Source organism: Schizosaccharomyces osmophilus, chromosome 2 (genome assembly GCF_027921745.1).
Source record: "Schizosaccharomyces osmophilus chromosome 2, complete sequence".
In the NCBI taxonomy this organism is placed as follows: Eukaryota; Fungi; Ascomycota; class Schizosaccharomycetes; order Schizosaccharomycetales; family Schizosaccharomycetaceae; genus Schizosaccharomyces; species Schizosaccharomyces osmophilus.
This window is the reverse complement of record NC_079239.1, coordinates 1,744,349-1,763,605: the sequence shown is the minus strand read 5'-3', so window position 1 is coordinate 1,763,605 and position 19,257 is coordinate 1,744,349. Positions and strand designations below refer to the sequence as shown.

The 19,257-nt window shown below is 39.2% G+C and overlaps 7 protein-coding genes and 1 non-coding gene across 8 annotated transcripts; 4 read left to right on the top strand and 4 right to left on the bottom strand.

Moving 5' to 3' along the window:
- Positions 1–352: 352 nt before the first annotated feature.
- Positions 353–953, bottom strand: SOMG_03302 (Schizosaccharomyces specific protein; the record flags this gene model as incomplete). Its single annotated transcript, XM_056182093.1, has 2 exons — positions 353–753; positions 842–953. The coding sequence occupies 2 exons, from the start codon at positions 951–953 to the stop codon at positions 353–355; spliced, it is 513 nt and encodes a 170-aa protein (XP_056037352.1).
- An 858-nt stretch (positions 954–1,811) lies between these two features.
- Positions 1,812–3,051, bottom strand: ntr2 (spliceosome complex disassembly protein Ntr2; the record flags this gene model as incomplete). The annotated part of the gene is made up of 4 exons (XM_056182092.1): positions 1,812–2,622; positions 2,684–2,772; positions 2,816–2,889; positions 2,949–3,051. 4 exons carry the CDS (start codon positions 3,049–3,051, stop codon positions 1,812–1,814), a joined length of 1,077 nt encoding a protein of 358 aa, XP_056037607.1.
- Positions 3,052–3,834: 783 nt separating this feature from the next.
- Positions 3,835–5,673, bottom strand: csx1 (RNA-binding protein Csx1; the record flags this gene model as incomplete). Its single annotated transcript, XM_056182091.1, has 1 exon — positions 3,835–5,673. One exon carries the CDS (start codon positions 5,671–5,673, stop codon positions 3,835–3,837), a length of 1,839 nt encoding a protein of 612 aa, XP_056037608.1.
- Positions 5,674–8,610: 2,937 nt separating this feature from the next.
- Positions 8,611–11,370, top strand: rrp1 (ATP-dependent chromatin remodeler/ ubiquitin-protein ligase E3; the record flags this gene model as incomplete). Its single annotated transcript, XM_056182090.1, has 2 exons — positions 8,611–8,774; positions 8,844–11,370. 2 exons carry the CDS (start codon positions 8,611–8,613, stop codon positions 11,368–11,370), a joined length of 2,691 nt encoding a protein of 896 aa, XP_056038670.1.
- A 303-nt stretch (positions 11,371–11,673) lies between these two features.
- Positions 11,674–13,037, bottom strand: rad25 (14-3-3 protein Rad25; the record flags this gene model as incomplete). The annotated part of the gene is made up of 2 exons (XM_056182089.1): positions 11,674–12,413; positions 12,971–13,037. 2 exons carry the CDS (start codon positions 13,035–13,037, stop codon positions 11,674–11,676), a joined length of 807 nt encoding a protein of 268 aa, XP_056037747.1.
- Positions 13,038–13,907: 870 nt separating this feature from the next.
- On the top strand, positions 13,908–15,899 carry mnr2 (vacuolar CorA family magnesium ion transmembrane transporter Mnr2; the record flags this gene model as incomplete). The annotated part of the gene is made up of 1 exon (XM_056182088.1): positions 13,908–15,899. The coding sequence occupies one exon, from the start codon at positions 13,908–13,910 to the stop codon at positions 15,897–15,899; it is 1,992 nt and encodes a 663-aa protein (XP_056038673.1).
- Positions 15,900–16,426: 527 nt separating this feature from the next.
- On the top strand, positions 16,427–16,505 carry SOMG_20181. The gene has a single exon. It is a non-coding gene; the product is annotated as a tRNA-Leu (tRNA).
- A 739-nt stretch (positions 16,506–17,244) lies between these two features.
- Positions 17,245–19,128, top strand: SOMG_03296 (5'-nucleotidase, NT5E family; the record flags this gene model as incomplete). The annotated part of the gene is made up of 1 exon (XM_056182087.1): positions 17,245–19,128. The coding sequence occupies one exon, from the start codon at positions 17,245–17,247 to the stop codon at positions 19,126–19,128; it is 1,884 nt and encodes a 627-aa protein (XP_056037758.1).
- Between the last annotated feature and the right edge of the window lie 129 nt (positions 19,129–19,257).

Below are 19,257 nucleotides of genomic sequence, written 5' to 3'. Positions count from 1 at the left end.
AAAACTCCATTAAACAAGACATAAATAACAGAAGAAGACTATGCTAGGAATCCCAAATTGAAGTGAAGAAAACGGGTTCATGCGTAAGGCATAGTGCTCATATAAATTCAGATTAGGTCAAGCATTGTACTACGGTAAATAAGGGTCCAACAATAAAAACCACCAAAAATTGGAACAAATAAAGAAGATAGAAAACTTAATAAATAAAGCGAATGTGAAGTTTGTTCCATATAGTATATGAGTGCACACCAATGCATTTGAGTGCTCCGATTCAGTTGTGTTGATTGATTTTACCGCACTGGAATTTGCAAAGGGTTGAAGAAATCGTGACAAATAATGCTTTGTTTCGAACTTATCCCAAATCAAGGTCGCATGAGAATCGGAGTGATTTGCAAGAGGCGTTTCCACGGGTCGTATTGAAGGATGACCTTCCTTCTTCGAATAGCTTTTCTGCTTCTGGCAAGTCAGCGGAAGATGCATATTTAGAGCTAATAGAGTAGTCAGAACGAGGCAACTCCGTTTTCATAGAAGGACGTTGATAGAGGAGGCAATATAGATCTCGTTTCAGCTTTTTCTCTAAAGGAGATATAACCGAAAGCTTTAATCTGGATTGTTCCGGTGTACTCAAAGAACTGTTTTTCTTTTTATCATCTTCTTCTTCCTCAATTTCAGCATCCAAATCTTCGACGACGACGGTGTATTTGTTTTTGTAATAGGCAATCCGATTACGATGAACCATATCGACATCAAGGTCTACACACAACGGTTAGTATCAATATCAATAAATAAATAAATAAAATCATAGCCTAAAAATAGATTTTCGATTTTATATCTTGCATACCACTTGATGGATCTTCAATTGTGAGTTTCTTTAAAGGAACCTCCAAGAGATCCAACACCCTTTTTCTCGAAACATCGTAATTTAAAGAGGAATAACTTCTCTTGGAACCCATTGAAGCTATGCCTTGTGAAGTTTTTGGCTATTTGAGTCTGTAGCCAATTTCACGGTTTTGATTAATAAATAACATGTTACTTGTTTTCAAAGATTGAAATTTCAAAGTTGACGGAAAGGAATGAATTCTCAATTCTCGATTTATAAGAGAAAATACATACTTGTAAACAAAAAATTTTTTCATGTTTGAGTAGTTGATTGAGGGTGGAAACGTAAAAGTCTTGCTCTATGTTAAATATAATGGCCTTCGTATTTCTCACCATGTTATTGATACCAAGCTCCTTTGTAGCTCACTTTTATTGTCGCCATTACCAGATTTATCTGCAATTATAGATTACTTGACAACGCCAGGTCTATAGGGGATCCTCAACAAGGGACCTAACAATGAGAGAGATAGAAGGCATCTTAAGCACTAACTATACCAGTCCAGTAGGTACGAAATACACTCTGGTGGTAAGCGAGAGTTTCGCGGGCGTATTTAGTTAATCAGGAGAATCCGACATACCAGTTGAGGATATCAATTCTCACTTGTCTGACTACCATGGATATATAGCGTCGCACTATGCGTCAATCGTAAACGACAACAACTTATACACGTGTCCTACACGGACAAGTGGTCTATTTTTTGTAGACCATCCGACTTGTTTGAATCGTCTGAATAAACAAATGAGTACAGACCCTAGATCTTTAGTGACGAATATAGAGAAGACTTTATTGTTAATGTCAAAAGCAATTACCCTTGTATTACACTTCCTTTGTCATAGTATATGGAGTATTTTGCCGTGATAATGACCTGAAAAAAAAGATCTACATGCATAAACATTCGATAAAATTCATATACAATATACACCCAAGAGTATTAAGAGGAAGAAGAGGTAGCAGATTGCATATTTTCAAGCATACGACTATTTAGCTCCATAAAAGATTGTTGAATTCTTTCTTCCGCTTGTAGAATCTCATTCTCTTGGTCGAGTAAGCCCTTCATAATTTCTGCACGTTCTTCTTGTTGAAGTTTCTCAGAAGCCACAGCTTCTTTCAATCGTTGTTTTTGTTCTTCAATAGTAAGTATATTTGGAAACCTAGGAGGGAGCTGGGCTAAGCTAGAAGGATCTGCAAATGCTCCTTTTTGAATCTGAGCTTGCTCCCATGCATGAATGGGATCAGTCATAGTAATGTCCTCGCCCTCATCCATGGATTTATCGTTTTCTTCGAGCGCATTTTGAATAGATCTTTTTCGTAACGTCTCTGGACTATACCGATGTAGTTCTCGAAGACTCTTTTCATCTTCCACAAACGTGTTGTACCCATTATAACCCTCGTCCTCCACTTCATCTTCATGTTGCAGTAGTCGATCTTCGTTACCGGTTTTTCCAGGAAGGTACACCTGCTGACCGGTGTCCAAAGCAATATAATTATCGTCCATCATTCCAATATTTCTCTGTCGTTCTTTGCGGTCTCTTAATTCTTGTATCATTGAAGCCTCAGAAATTCCTTGATTTAGCATACGTGAGCTAGCGCTCTCTTGATTTTTGTTTAAGGGCTCCTCTTTTCTAAGCTGCCCTTGATCGGTATACTGAACTGGAGTTTGCCGACTCTTCGATTTTAATTCATTAACATAGCTTTCGGTATATCCACTGGATGAATTTAATTCCTCTCTTCTTCTGGATATTCTAAATAAATTCACTCGTTAGCCCTGTCCCTTCACAATTTCAAAAAAAATAAAAAACTTACAAATCGTGTGTCGTCGCGATAGGATTCGGCTTTTTCACTCTAGGTAATGGTGTTCCTTTCTCATTTTCTGTAAGGCCTTCATTGAGTTCCTGTTTATGCATTAGTTTACATTTTTCATCAATCATGCCATACCTCATCTTGTAAGTCGATTGGCTTGACTCCTTTCGCGAGCGGCCTTTTCTTGGACTTCCTGATGGATGGTTTTTCTACAATCATTTAGTAATCCTTGTTCCCTCTTTGGCTTCATTTACTTTTTCGTACGTACGATTTGAAAGACTCATAGCCATATCACTGCCTTTTTCTTCTTCTTCTTCATTGTCGCTAGTTTGAATGATTTTTGGCTTTGCTTTTTTTAAAGAAGACCTCATTTTCTCTCTACTTTCTCTTCCAAATCCAAACTTGAAGAATATGATGTCCAGTCTGCTTGATTTCTCACTTTTTAAAATGAAGCAACGTCTCTCGCTACAATAAAAATAAATCAAAAAAGCGACGCGCTTATAATCTACACATTTCAAATTTCTTTATAGTATTTTCAATGTTAAAAATAGAAGTTTCGCTGTTATACAATCCTCACTATTTCTTCACTTGCCCACAGAGTGGGATTACAGAAAACCTATCAATCTACACATATCTGCTATTACTGGGTTCAAGATGATAAAACACTGTAATTTATTCTATGAACAATGAGAAAAGAGAAAAGTTCGAAAAAAACGTCAAATGAATAGAGAAAAATAAACAAAATGACGAAGTAAGGTAAAACCCCTAATTCGCTAAAAACGACAATAACTTAAAACAAGGAGGGCAACGATAAAATATCGACAATAAAACTTTACAACGACAAACAGCATAGAAGACAAAGTAAAATATAAGACAAAACAGGAAGACATCAAAAAGGTAATAATATAATAGAAAATAGTCAACGTAAACCATCAAGCCAAAAGTAAACTACCCTCAGTCAATCGATCAAAAGAAATTAGAAAACAGAAATCATGATTTAAAACAATGCAGAGGATAGTAAAAGCGGAAATCAATCATCCCTTTTAAAAAAGCGATTATTATAAATATGGAAAATTACAAACACCCATTAGAAGTTCTTAAAAGGAAAAATCGAAACACAACTTGAGAAAAATCGACAAGCTATTTTTAATAACTCATACATCACGGGGGAGGCGATACGTGGGTTGTAAAAATTGAGAGCCACTGGGGCCGAAGGAATAAGGGCGGGCTAACCGATTTTTAGCACTAACACTAGCACCTGCTCCAATCGAACGTCTATCCACTAAAGATTCCAGCTTTTCTCTTTCGCCAGCAACATCTACCAGAGAGGACTGACGTTCCTTGCCAAAGGGATACCAAGAATTAGAACGGCCAATAGAAGCGGCAGGGTAACCAAACGCTTCATCGTCCATCAATTTCAAAGACGACATTCGAGAGGCCAAAATGTCTTGACTTCCAGCAGAGGATTGATTTTCCCCGGCATATGATTGCAGCCATTCAGGAAGCTTCACGTTAGCCTGAGGCTTTGGTGTAGTATTCATACTGGCAGCATGCAAAACCGAGGAAGGTACTTGCTGTCCACCGTTATGAGAAAAATTGGAAGAAAGAGGAGTCATACCGGAAGCACTACCACTCAAGGCGGGGGAAATAGAAGCAGAACGAGACAAGGGAGGAGGGGATAATGGGGTAACATTCAGAGGTTCCATTCCATTCAAGGAATGGACAATAGAATTGGGAAGCAAAGACTGGGCAGCAACAGCACTTCTAGGAGAAACTGGACCACCCTTGAGGTTGCTAGCATTTGCTCCAACCAAATTGCCGGGAGCAGGTGCATTATTTGACCCAACAGCTGTAAAAGCAGCTTCATCACTGTCATCACTGGCTCTCTCGAGGGCCGAAGCAGGGAGTGTATTATGTCCCCAAGCAAGACGAATGTGAGAGGAACCAAGCAAAGCACCTTGCAAAGCATTAATAGCATGCTCGGCGGCAAACTTGTCATTGAACTGAACAAAACCACATCCCTTACCGTAAGGAATCTTAATGTTCAAGATTTTGCCAAAAGGTTGGAAAAAGAGCTGCAATTCCTTCTCTGCCAAGTCGTTGGAGAGACCACCAACAAAAACAGTGGTATTCAATGGATCAACGCTGCACAAATCCTGATTGGGTTGTCTGTTGGAGGTGGGATTGGAAGCAATCCCTAATGCAGAATCAGCGGCTATTGAAGCACGAGACTTTGGTGCAGCAACAGATATACGCAAGGGACGGCCATGGCACAAGTAACCTTGCATATGGATAAGAGCATGTTGTTGCTCCTTTTCGCTAGAAAAGCGAACAAAGCCATACTTTCTGGATAGCCCGGTGACGGGGTCAACGATAATCTTGGCCGAGGTACAAGAAGGATAGATGGTATGGAAAGTAAAAAAAAGATCGGAATCCTGGGTAGTAGGAAGCAAATCACCAACAAAAATGCTGTATTCAGGTTCTCTGTTGACATAGTTGGCGTGATGAATGCCACCACCTGTAGCCCAATTCAGCTTAAAGAGGGAATGAGCACCAGGAATGACGGTGTTGTTGTACTTTCTGAGAGCAACATCGGCAGCAGCAGAAGAAGCGAATTGAACAAAGCAGTAGCTGATCAAAGCATCGGAAGAGGCAGTTTTCGAACGCATCACCTTCACGTTGACGGGTTCGCCAAGAGAAGCCCAAAGCTGTTGCAAGAAGGTAGCATCCATCCAGCTTTCAAGATCTCCCATCCAAAGGGTGTCGTTATTCTTTGGTTCAAAGCTGATGGGAGAGACGGGGGAGGTGGCGGATGAATAGGGAGAAGCCACGGAAGGGCGCTTCAACAAAGGTGGGGCCAACGATTGGTAATCCGGCATGCTGGGACCCGAGGAAGCTGGCATTTTCAAAACGGATTCAGCGGAAGAACTCGGGTTGGCAGGCAGGAACGAGGGATGGAACAAAGAACGCTGATATAAGCAATCAATCGACATTTGAAACCGAAAAGAAAAGAAAATAGGAAATACAAATCAAGATAAACAGAGAAGCGGACGTAAACTGAAGCTTTGCGAAAACGCAGAGACTATTTTTTTAAGAAAGTAAAGAAAACAACAGACAATCAAAAAATTGACGCTAGGAAGAGTCAATCAAATAGAAGGCGAAACAGAAACCTTCTCAAAGAACAGGGAATGAAAAGAAAAGTAACACACAAGAAAGTGGAAAATAAACAAACAAGAAGTATGTTTTTGAATTTTGAGATTATCGCAAGAAACAAGGAAAACAAACACAAAAATGCAAAGGGAAAGCGACCGTGATAAATTAATTGGAATACAAATTTTTTAGCCAATGAGGAAAAAAAAAGAAATATGAACCAATGCAAAAGAAGATGCAAATAAAACCTTTAAAAATGTGGAAAAAGGTAAAATAGAAAGAAGAATGAAACAAAACAAAACAAAAACCGTTTTAGTTGTTTCTTTGTAATGGAAAGTATGGGAAACGTAAAGGGTACGAATAAACCGACAATCCAAGGAAATCAAGAGATTGCGAACGCTTCAAAAAAAACGGGGAATTCTCAAAAGAAAGAAGGATATAAACAAAGTTATATATATATATATATGTGTGTGTCGGGAGAGAGAGAAAATTGTAATAGACAAGAGGCTATTCAGAGAAAGGAAACGAGACAAACAAAAACTTGAAATGTGTATGTTTGAAAAGCAAAAAGGGAAAAGAGAAAAACAAAGATATGTGATTGGAGTAGAAGAGACGTACACAAGAGCTTGTCAGAAAAGCAGAGAATAGCCACAAAAAGAAGCACTAATTAAGACAAAGCTCCAAAACTGAGCGTAACTAAAAACAGTAAAGAAAAGAAGGAGGAACGGGGAGAACGCGAAATAAAAAGAGAATACAACAAGAAGGGGAGCTGTTGTGCGCTGAGTATATTTATATACTTGGTAGAATAACGAAGAGTAGAGACAGCGTAATTCTATTGTAAACAGTGCACAAAGGGACACTTTGAACGAGAGCAAACGATACGTTATGAAGGGAAAGAGCAAAGGTGGCAAATTCCAACACAAACAAAAATGACTGCACCAGAGAAAGCAACCGAAGGGTGAGAGCGAATCAAGCTGAACAGGGCGAATGAAAAGAATTAGGCGTTAAGAGGAACCAAAATTTTGTCCGAGGATAAGTCGGGTACAGGCGGCAATCGGAGGAAAACCGGCGAACAAAAGAGGCACACACAAAGAATCGATGAGACAGTGAGTGACGATTAACCGTTAGTGAGAGGAGTGATTGCGAGGGAATGGTCAATCGTGAGAAATAGGTGAGATTGAGATTGAAGGTAGAATAGTAGAATAGTAGTATGAATAGGAAAGCAAAGAGTGGCTGAAGAATGGCTAAAGAAGACACCAAAAACAAGAGATTTTCAATGAAAAAGACGAGGGTCGTCCAATGGAATCAAAAAATAAAACTAGAAAACCAAAAACAAAAGAAATGAGAAAACGGGACGAAAAGGAAGAAAGAACGAACGAACCCAGTGGATGGGAGAAAAAAAAACAAAACAACAGCAACAGTACAGGAAGAAACCCAAAGGTAGAGAAGAGCAGGAGCCGGTGATGGGCAGTATTAAATAGAGACGCGACGCGTAACAACACTTTGCCAAGGTCCGTTGCTTTCGTGTTCTATAAGAGGGACATGACATCACTAGAAGAGGAGAAAGAGGAGAAGGTTCAAGGACGTGTTGTATTCTTTTGTTGATGGTGGGAGGTGGATTATTATAATTATTATTATTACTATTACTATTTTAATCATTATTGATTTTGTTGTTCATTTTTGTTGAAACTTGCTTTTATTGTGGTATAGACGAATGTTTATTGATATTTCTTTTTCTCTTTATTCTTTGTATCGAATCCGTGTTGATTCGTTTCTTGTTTGCCATAAAAGTCGTGTATTGATTTGTTTGTTTATGTTGTCATGGCCTGGAGGTGGAAGGAGAATTTCGTGGAGCAAACCGAATTTTTTTTTTTTCAACATTCCATGCCAACCGAAGGGATAACTAGGATGCGAGGGTCTAACCAATCTTTAATTCTTGCGAAGAAATTGCGTCATGAATACGTGGGTAGTAATTATGAAATATAATATAAACAAAAAAGCGATAAAAAACCACAAACAACACAACAAATTAATTTTTTTATTTATTTATTGTTCTTTTTTCTTGTTGTTTGTTCTTTAAATAGTAGAACATTATCACGTCAACTAGAATTTGAATAAACTTTTCAAAAATAAAAACAAACATTTCTCGCTACTTCTTGCAAAAGTGGCTTTGTTACTCTGCATATGGAAATCTTGATCTGCGGTATCCTTGGGACTTGATTGGTTCAAGTAAAGAGGGGTTTGACGAGTCAATCACGATCAGTGAAGTCAACCTACCCCTCATAATAACGCGAGGCTTAACCCCTCATATTTCGTTCTTTGGTCTCGACCGCCACCTAAAACTACCCTTCTCTTGGCGGGGAGAGGAAAAGAAAGAAAGATCCGCTTCCTTCTCGTCCAACATGGGACTAGACTAGTAGCTGTGCTGTACACGTATGGAAAAGCGAAAGCTTAGTCTATTACTAAAATTAGAAATTATTTCAGTACAATTCATTTCATCTTGAAAACACTTACAAATCCATTCAAAAGCATCGAAACCATTCGAAACCATTCTTCAACTGTAAGCTTTCCTTGGTTTCAACAGGATGGTTGGATAACGCACTTGAACGAACTATCCATCTTTGCTACCACCGCCACCTCTTCCTCTTGAACGACGAAATCTCAAATTGACTTGTTTCTCGTAGGACATCCTTCCGTTTCCATCTTTTTTCCTTTTTCTGTTGAATTGTTTTCATGGAATGTTGGACTGAAACCATGACATTCTCGGTTTCGCCTCTTCCATGTCGTCTCTACCGCTTGCTTTAGACCCTGCCGCGTTTTCCTCCACATCACCCGACCAACTCGAGGCTGATGAAGCTTTTGCTCGTTTTCTCCAAGAGGAACTCAACCGACCTTCTTCTCCCCCTCTTCCCAGTATTTCCTCTTCCTCCCGCCCCATTCCTTTGTATGTGTATGGGTATTCCTTTTCACTTGGATAATCACTTGGCTGATCAAAATTAACCATTGTTTTTAGAAACCAACAACCTTCTTCCACTCATCCATCCTCCTCTCGGGCTTCCTCATCCGTGTCCACGCCTTCTCATTTCGCTGGTTCATCTTCTTCCTCCCCTCCCGCCAAACGACATTCCCCCCAACCATCTTCCCTTCGGCGCTGGCGCCAACAACGTCTTTGGTCTTTTCAAAATCGTCCGTTTTGCCCTCCTTCCAGGGCCTCCACTTCCACTCCTTCTGCATCGGCATCTCACTCTACCCTTCAAGCATCATCTTCTTCCGGCTCTCAACAACATCCAATTGATCTCGACGACGAATTCCCACCTCCGTCTCCTCCTCCACCCTCGAAAGTATCTCCTTTTGGTCCCTTTGTTACCGCAAAAGATCTTACTCATCGTCCAAACGCCTTTCCCTCTCCCATCCCATCACCATCTCCTCCTCCTTCCCTTTCTCCATCTTATGAACGAGTCGCTGTCCCAAAGCATGTCTCTGATGAACTCCATAATCTCTTAGAAGACTCTTACACATCCCATTCCGAGTCCCTGGACGTCGGAAAGGTTCAAGAGGACGTTTCCCAAGCCGGCCTCCTTGTTCCCCTCCTTGCTCATCAGGTGCAAGGCCACAGTTGGATGCAGTCTATGGAACAAAGTCCAAAGCACGGTGGCTTGTTGGCCGATGACATGGGTCTTGGCAAGACCGTGCAAACCATCGCCTTGCTCCTGAGCCACCGTTCTTTTGATCCGAGTCGTAAATCCAATTTGATTGTTGTTCCTGTGGCACTCTTAAGCCAATGGGCAAGTGAACTCTCACTCAAGGTTCATCCTTCCAAGCATTTCTCCGTCTACATTCATCACGGCGGTGCTAAAAAAAATTATACCAGTGAACAACTCGCTCGTTTCGACATTGTTCTCACCACTTATAGCACGTTGTCCCAAGAACTACGGCAAAAAGAGCTTTTCATTCAACACGCCCATAGTGGCCGGCTTGTCCCTCCCGCTTCTACTCCCTTTCTAGATACCCCATGGTACCGAGTCATTTTGGATGAAGCTCATACCATCCGCAATCGTAATACCCAGGCTGCTAATGCCTGCTTCCAATTAAATTCCATCTACCGTTGGTGCTTAACTGGTACTCCTTTACAAAATAACGTCGATGAGTTGTACAGTCTAATCAAATTTTTGAGGGTGAAACCCTATTCCGTTTGGAGCATGTTCGTCAAGGACTTTTCTCGACCACTCAGGTCTTATAGGCAAGATATTGTGAAGGCTGCTATGCAACGTTTGCGCGCTCTTTTGAGTGCCCTTGTCCTCCGAAGAACCAAAAATACGCATATTAATGATAAACGAATTATAGACCTTCCTGAAAAATGCGTTCAGGTAATCCCGGTATCATTCACTCCCGAAGAACGCTGCACATATGCGGAGCAAATGAACCAAGCACAGTCTCTATTGGCCAATTATGTCTTGGACCGTTCTTCTACATATGGAAACGTTCTAGTCTCCTTACTTCGTCTCCGGCAATTATGCTGCCATCCTTGGCTTCTAAAAGTTAAGGAGCCTGCCGCTGCTTTGAAAGTTTGTGATTCTGACTTCTCACGAGAAATATGTAAAACACTCAGTCCTTCTGTAGTTGAGAGGATAAATACAATTGAAGATTTCATTTGCAGTGTCTGTCTTGACTCCACTCTGTCTCCTGTCTTTATCGTTCCTTGCGGGCATTATACTTGTCAGGAGTGTATGGGGATGCTTCTGGAGCATCCCGCTAGCCAGAGTCAACCTGATCCAAAGTGCCCTATGTGCAGAGGCACTTTTCCAAAGGACCACTTGGTTTCGGAGAATACAATTCAAGCGGTGTTTGGAAGCTTGAAATCTATATCCCAACTTCGATCACTGCGAAGACAGAATGAAACTGTAGCAAAAGAAAACGAAGAACAGCATAGTATAGATAAAGTGCTCCTATGGAATAATCGATATGAACAAGATTTTCGAAAGAAGTTCGGGAAGAGGTTGGGTGAATGTACCTCTTCATCGAAAATGGTGAAGTTGTTGGATATTATTAAAGGTGTTATCGCTAAGGGGACTCAAGATAAAATCCTTGTATATTCTCAGTTTTCTCGATATCTGGACATTGTTTCTCATATGCTACGCACGGAACATGTGAATCATGTTAGATACGATGGAAGCATGTCATCTATCCAAAGAGACCATTCAATCCAAGAGTTTACTCATGATTTGAATGTTACTGTAATGTTAATCTCACTAAAATGCGGTAGTATTGGATTAAATCTTACGGCTGCCAACCATGTGATTTTGCAAGATCCTTTTTACAATCCCAGTCTAGAAGATCAAGCGATCGATCGCGTATATAGACTAGGTCAGCGCAAACCAGTTACTATATATCGCTTGATTACAGAAAATACAGTGGAAGAAAAGATTGTTGCAGTACAAGAGAAAAAGCGTGATTTGATTCAAAAGACGATGGGAAGCGAACGTATACAGTCCCTTTCCAGTCTTGACAAGAAAGAACTTATGTACTTGTTCGGGCTTTAAATACAGGTTAACATAATATATTATATTGCATTGCATCTAATCTAAATTGCATTTGAAGAGACTAATCCGTCCGTAAGTTCAAGAGATAGGCTCCGTCGATACAACGATAGACATAAGGAAGGATTAAATGAGAGAACAGCATGTTGACTTGTCAGCAATAATAACCTACACATATGTCTACGAGACTAGTAAAAAATATCGGTATCAACTCATATATGCATAGTAAGAACAGCGCATTAACCTTTTAATAACATTTAATAGAAAAAGCTGCGCATTCATGACATTAAAGAAACAGTTCATATCTTAAGCATTGGAGGAGTCAGCGGCATGCTGATTGGGCTCAACAGACTCAACTTCGGGAGACGTAGGGGCAGGCTCTTCTTTAGAAGAGTTGTTGTATTCTGCGTCTGAGGTCCATAAAGTCAAATTGTCACGGAGAAGTTGCATAATCAAAGTGGAATCCTTATAAGATTCTTCCGAAAGGCTGTCAAGTTCGGAAATAGCCTCATCAAAGGCTTGTTTGGCCAACTGGCATGCTCTGTCGGGGGAGTCAAGAATTTCATAGTAGAAAACAGAAAAGTTAAGAGCAAGACCCAAACGCATAGGATCGGTGGGAGGGAGTTCAGCAACAGCAATGTCGGAGGCAGACTTGTATGCTTCCAAGGAGCTATCAGCGGCTTGTTTGCAAATATCACCGACAGCAAATTCTGCAAGGTAGCGGTAGTAGTCACCCTTCATTTTGTAGTAGAAAACCTTAGATTCGCCAGTACCAGCAACAGGAATCAAATGCTTCTCAAGAACTTGGAGAACATCTTTGCAAATTTCAGCGAGTTCTTCTTCAATCTTCTTGCGGTATTCCTTAATCAGACCAACTTGTTTAGTGTTACCCCTGCTCTCTTCCTTTTGTTCTATTGAAGAAATAATACGCCAAGAAGCTCTACGGGCACCGATGATGTTTTTGTAAGCGACGGACAATAAGTTACGTTCTTCAACTGTGAGCTTTTCATCTAAGCCGGCAACTTTTTTCATATTCTCCACCATTTCTGCAAATAGTTAGTAAATTTGTTTAATTCAGCATAATAAGAAATGATATCAATTTTGAATCCCGCAACCACGCAAACGGAGAGAAAGTAGACATCTTGGCTTGAAAAGTAAAACAAAAGCATTTCTAAGCCAAAATTGTGTTAACAAAGCAAACGGTACTGTGACAAACAGAAGTGGAGAAGAAGAATTTATCAAAAACCCTGGTGTTTTTTATTCAAAAGAGTTCCAGACTGAACTCTTTCATTTATGGGGTAAACAACTCAATGGTCCGTCAAACCAATTATACGGTTATTTTAAATTGTAATGAACAATGCTCTTCTTCCCTCGGCCCGCAAGATAAGCTACCACGCACAAACCCTGGCTCTCGACGGTGTCTCAAGCATTCAAGTATCGTTTGCATACAAGCCAAAACACAAAGAATCCATGCGAATAAAACTACAAGGCTCGTTCATAAACTACGTTTCTTTACTTTTCTTTCAGGCATCCCAGCATGTCATGCGGAATTCTCCACTGATAACCCTTCTTTATTATCCCAAGAAGGATAAAAGCTTCTTACCTTCGTAGCGTTCAGCCTGTTCAGCTAATTTGGCGAGATACACATAACTTTCGCGAGAATCGCTCATATTTGCAAGACTATGGAAATTTGTCTTTTGGTAGAAGTTGGTAAAAGGTGAGTGTAGGATGGTGTTATGTCGGCTAGATAGTACCGTGTATATATGACGCAAATAATGAGCCACAAAGCAGCTTACCATATCTGAATAAAGTGCATTATTTATGCTTACCGCAATCTAGAGAATTCCAATTTTGTTCTGATGTACATGGATAAAAAGTAAAGAAAAAAAAGCGATAAAGATCAAAAAAAATAAAATAAAATAAAATAAAATAAAATTTACGATCATTAATAAATTGTTATTTCAAATCTTTGTCAAAAGAAACCAAAAATTCGTTTGCGAATGAAAAGCATATACGTGATGCTATATTATTTCTTTGTTTACGTTTCATGATGTTTTCAAATTTCTTGAAAATTTATTTTACAATCTCCATTCTGCTAATTGAAGTAGCTGTAAAGGCGTGTGAAGTATAAAAAAATAGAGAAAAATAAACATAAAAAAGTTTTGTAGCCTACACTAGACATGAAGTGAAGAATCTCTATTTATGTCTCAATTCAGGATGTTCACTTTGTTCACACAAGTCGATGCCGAACGAAAAAATTAGATTAAAAATGAAAAAAAAAAAAAAATTAGTAATGATGATAGAAAGTATCACTGGAAACAACGAAAATGGACTGTATTTCTAAATTTGGAAATGATTCATCTTGGTGTTACTACCTGCTCATATTAGCGTAAACCCCATCCATCGCCAATTCTTTTCCAAACTCACCACAGGGGAAAAAAGTACTAATTTTTTCTTGGTATAATAAATTTAGTTGTTTTAAAAGTGCAAGGGAATTTAAAAAATAAAAAGTCTAATGTATAGCTGGCAATAAAGAGTGAATGCCTACAGATGATACAGTAAGCAAGTTCACGATGCCTGGCCCATCTTCGTCGTCTAAACGTCCATCCAAACGCCCTCCCATGAATATTAGCAATTCATCCGCGCGTGTGATGGATATAAATACGGATAGAAAGCCTCATATACCTCATGAGGCTAAAGTGGAAAATGATCAAGCTTCTCAATCAGTGCCAAACGATTTGGATCCCGCATTTGATGCTTTGAGGTTTTTAAGTATGCCGAGGAACCTTCATGGACGCATGTCCAATCGATCGCGTCCATATTTCCCTTTAGATCCTAGCCTGAAAAATGTACAAAACACAGATGACGAACCAACGGAGGAAACTCGTTTGCTTGACGACTCAAATGGAAATGCATATCAATACAATGATAAAAAGCTTGCCAAGGATGTTAATAATCCTCCGTCAATGCCAAGCTCTCTTTGCTCCTCCCCGAAATTTCAAGCAAACAAGCTCAACGAGAGCGATGAAGATTTTTCCGAAGACATACCCATGCCGGAGAGCCACCCTGAAAGCATATCAAGACAATCTGAAGAGAAACCCCGTAAAGATAGCCACGACGGCGACGTAAGCGACTTTGGCATTTCTTCTCAGCCTTCATTTGGTAAATCCCCTAAATCTCCCTCGAATCATTATGAACAATATGCAAATAATCAAGTTAACGAAGAGGCTCAAGAGGTTGTCGAAGGGCGTGACGAATTGTTCTTACCCATCTCCACGCATCATCTTCATGATCCGGATTTCTCCATTATGGATGAGTGGGCAGCAAAGATGAAAGAAACAGTTGATGAATTCACCGATGAAGAATCTGATCATCGTAAGGAGCGAAATAGAAAAATGAGCGAACCATTGCTTGTCAATGGTCGATATCGTATTCGCGATCGATGGGCTCAATTACGAAAATCTGAGGTTGATCGTCCTTACAGATTTACATTCTTTACGGAAGAATTGCCATCGACGATTCATTCTCATGAAATGTGGGAACTTGCACATGATAATCAAACATTTGAGAACCTTTTCCGATCCGGTGGAACTTGGTGGTTAGATGTCTCGTCCCCCAAAGAAGAAGAAATACGTATCCTTGCGAAGACATTTGGTATTCATCCTTTGACAGTGGAGGATATAACCATGGCGGAAGATCGCGAAAAGGTAGAGCTTTTCCGATCTTACTATTTTGTAACATTCCGATCTTTTAATCAGCTTCCTTCTGGGCCCGAGTACTTGAAGCCATTGAACTTTTATCTCGTTGTGTTCCGCGACGGAATTCTTACTTTTCACATGAATCCAACCCCACACCCAGCGAACGTACGCCGGAGAATTCGCCAATTGAACGGATATCTGACTATAAATGCGGATTGGATAGCGTATGCTCTGTTAGATGATACTACAGATGCATTTGCTCCCTTTATCGAGAAGATTGAGGACGAAGTAGATACGATTGATGAAATTATTTTGGGTATTCATCACGAACACGTTTTAGAGGTAAAGCCTCAGGAAAGTATGCTGAAACGTGTTGGTGAATGTAGAAAACTAATTATGAGCTTACTGAGGCTACTTGCAAATAAAGCTGATGTTGTTCGAGGTTTATCAAAACGATGCAATGAATCTTGGCAAGTCGCACCTAGGGGAGAAATTGCTCTTTATCTTGGTGATGTTCAAGATCATATTGTGACAATGGTTCAAAACTTGAATCATTATGAAAAAATTCTATCGAGAAGTCATTCCAACTACTTGGCTCAGATCTCAATCAATATGACATTGGTGTCAAATGAAACAAACGAAGTCTTGTCCCGATTAACAATATTGGGTACCATTCTTATTCCTTTGAACCTGGTGACAGGTCTCTGGGGTATGAACGTTCAGGTTCCAGGTCAAGATGTTCCTGGCCTTCAATGGTTTTTTGGTATTCTTGGAAGTCTTATACTATTTGCAGTGTTTTCAGTACTTCTTTGTAAATGGTATCAAGTGATCTAATCACTATTTTTATCGTTATTTATTTAGTGTTTTGACTATAAAGTGTGTTTAGGCAGGTGTTCTATAATTCACTAAGTTTTGATGTTGAAAAACTTGTTTTAGTTTATGTCCGGTTTATGAAGAGAGAGTACATGAGTATTTAATGCACGCCATTCAATATTCATAATTTCAGTTGCTCTCTACGTGGGTAATTAAGTAAGGTATTCAGAACAAGTCGTGTTGTACAGTTATTGTTTGTTAAGGTATATACCAAGCGCTTTCAATGCTTGCCTTGATGTAATAGAGCGTTTGTAATTAAACATCTTATGTGCGATAAACAAGTAAAAGGAAAACAAAAAAAATAAAGGATATTTCTTTTTCGAGACAGTCATATAGGAGTAAGTGAAAATTATGATGGAAAGAAGATACGAAGGGTGAGATGTATTCTGGTTCATGTATTTTCTTTTTTACGAAATTAGCGTTTTTGTACATTTTAATAACATTTAGCTCTCTTTATATAATTTTAGTATTTAACCCTAAACATAACCGGATGGGTGTCCGAGTGGTTATGGAGCTGGCTTTAGGCGCCAGTGCGAAAGCTCGCGGGTTCGAGTCCCGTCCCATTCAATACCTTTTTTGTTCTTACATCGTCTTCATATCGTCAAAAAGTAGATGAGAGAGAACGAGGAAAAAAACTACAAACTTTTGAGAGCGAAAGCTTTTCGTCAAATTGAATTTTCATCCGAATTGATCAAGGTTGTTGCTTCCTGTTTTCCTTAGGTGGAATCTTTCAACTAGGCAACTTTAGTCCCACAGCCCGGGGGGTTTTTTTTTTTTTTTTTTGAAAAGATTGAAATAAGAATTGAATTGTCAGTTACATTAGGCTTTTCTTGTTTCCAGAACTGCTGCTTACCAGTCCATAGTCTACTAAGGATAATTTCTTATACTATGATAATTCGAATAATATGATAAATTCTGAAAAGCAAGAAATAATTCATGTCAAATTGACTGTTGATCTTGATGTTGTAGGGTGCAAATGAGCTTTTTTGAGTTGGGATTTCTGGCAATTCTTTCAAATTGCCATAAAGTCGCTTATTATCGTTCTTTTTTTGCACCAATGCTAGCCAACTCTGTATGAGATTTTTTCTTTCTGGACTAGTTGCTTAGGATTTTACTTACTTGCTAGAGTTTTTAAAAAAAAAACAGCGAAAAAATTACAATTTAAAGAAAGGTGTATTTGCATAACACAAGATGATTTTACCATCTGTAAATATTAGTCGCCTCGCTAATATTCCTTGTGCAACTGTATCTGCTGTGATTTCATTTATTTATCATTTGTAATTACGATTCAAGAACCAAACTCAAGATGAGAAACCAGCTGCTAAAGTTTCTAGTTTCATTGACGATTATAATTCAAAATTGCTTAGGAATTGTCCTACCACAAACACTTCGTCGAGAACTGAAATGGGGACAGGTAAACATCCTTCACACAACAGATATGCATGGTTGGCTTGCTGGACACGCACATGACAAGCGTTACTCTTCAGATTTGGGGGAGTTTGTTTCGTTTATCAATCATATGAAACAATTAGCTGAAGAAAAAGACGTCGATTTACTTGTTGTAGACACTGGTGATCTTCACGATGGTACGGGTTTATCAGATCTCACAAATCCTCCTGGCTCTTGGACAAACGATTTGTTAAAGAATGTACCTTACGATGTACTTGTGGCAGGGAATCATGAGCTATACTTGCCAATTGTCATGAACGATACATATCATAACTTTATACCTTCCTGGAACGGACGATACTTGGCCAGTAATGTCGACATGTATGATGAAAAAACTGATACATATACTCCTTTTGGAGAAAAATATGCTATCTTTGATACTCCTCACAATGTTCGGATCCTTAGTCTTGGGTTCGTGGGTTCATTTTCAGGTGGATGCAACGAAGCGCGAGTTCTTCCAATGGAAATTACTCTCCAACATTCTTGGTGGAATGAAATACGAGAATTAGAGGACATTGATTTAATTTTGATTGCTGGTCATATTCCTGTGCATGATTCCTCTGAACTAGATCAACTTCTTTTAAAACTTCGAAAGGAATTTCCGGATACCATAATTCAAGTTCTCGGTGGTCATTCTCATATCCGCGATTACGCTGTATACGATGAAAAGGCAGCTGGTCTCCAATCAGGCCGTTACTGTGAAACGGTTGGATGGGCTTCTATACAAGGCCTTCCTTCCTTTACATCTTCAAAAGCCAGGTCAAATTCTTTTTACCCTGTTTTTCCATTTTTCTCTCCTTTAATAGATTATTCGAAGAAAGTACTGGAAACAACCCTTTACTTTACCAATCCTTCCGTATTTTCCCGTTCTTACATCGACTGGAATAGGAAGGGATTCATTTACCATTCCAATGTTCATGATTTCAATTTTGATACTATCGAAGGGTCAAAACTATCGCACCAAATTGCTAATGCCAGAAAACGACTTAATTTACTTGATCCTTTGGGCTGTTCTCCAATAGACTACGGATTTTCAGAAGTTCCTCGAAACGCTTCAAACTCTATATACCATCTTTTTGAAACAGAAATCTTTCCAAAAACTATTATCAACAAATCAAGGAAACATTTACCTCACTACATCATTATAAACACAGGAGGTATTCGTGGTGGTCTACAGCAAGGCTCCTTCGGCTTGGATGAGTTATTTCAAGTTTCCCCTTTCAAAGGAAATATATTTTATGTTTTGAAGGATGTTCCTTGGTTCATTGTTAAGAACCTTCCTTACTGGCTTGAACATAGTGGTTATCTTAGTATATATGATGAGCCTTCTACTTTTTTGGATACTCCCAATACGTTTGAAAAAGATTTAGTTTACACAAAGTCAAAACCAAAATCAGAACAAGTGTCTTATGGCTACCAGACACACGACGACATGGGAGATGATGGTGATGATACCATTCATCTTCCAATTCCACACTATGATTCTGGAAATTATCTGTGTTCGAAAGTGAATGTTGATTTAGATTTGGACCGTCACCCTAGACAGGTTGATCTTGTTACTACAGAGTTTGTCATTCCTAGACTGAATTACATTCTTAACAAGTTAGTAGGAAAAAGCTTGTTTACTAAAGAAGATTGGAACCTTTACTTTTGGCGCAAGGACGGTAGACATTCTATGACCGATCTTCTTGCTTTATATGCTGAAAAATATTGGGACAAAGAATGCTTATACTCAACATAGGGACAATCGATGATATAAACAACTTTTCTCCCCTCTCCCTTTTTTTCCATTACCAGAAGATATCACAATTTTATGAATATTTTACGACTATTTAATATATAATTACCTCAATGACAACAAAGAATGAAA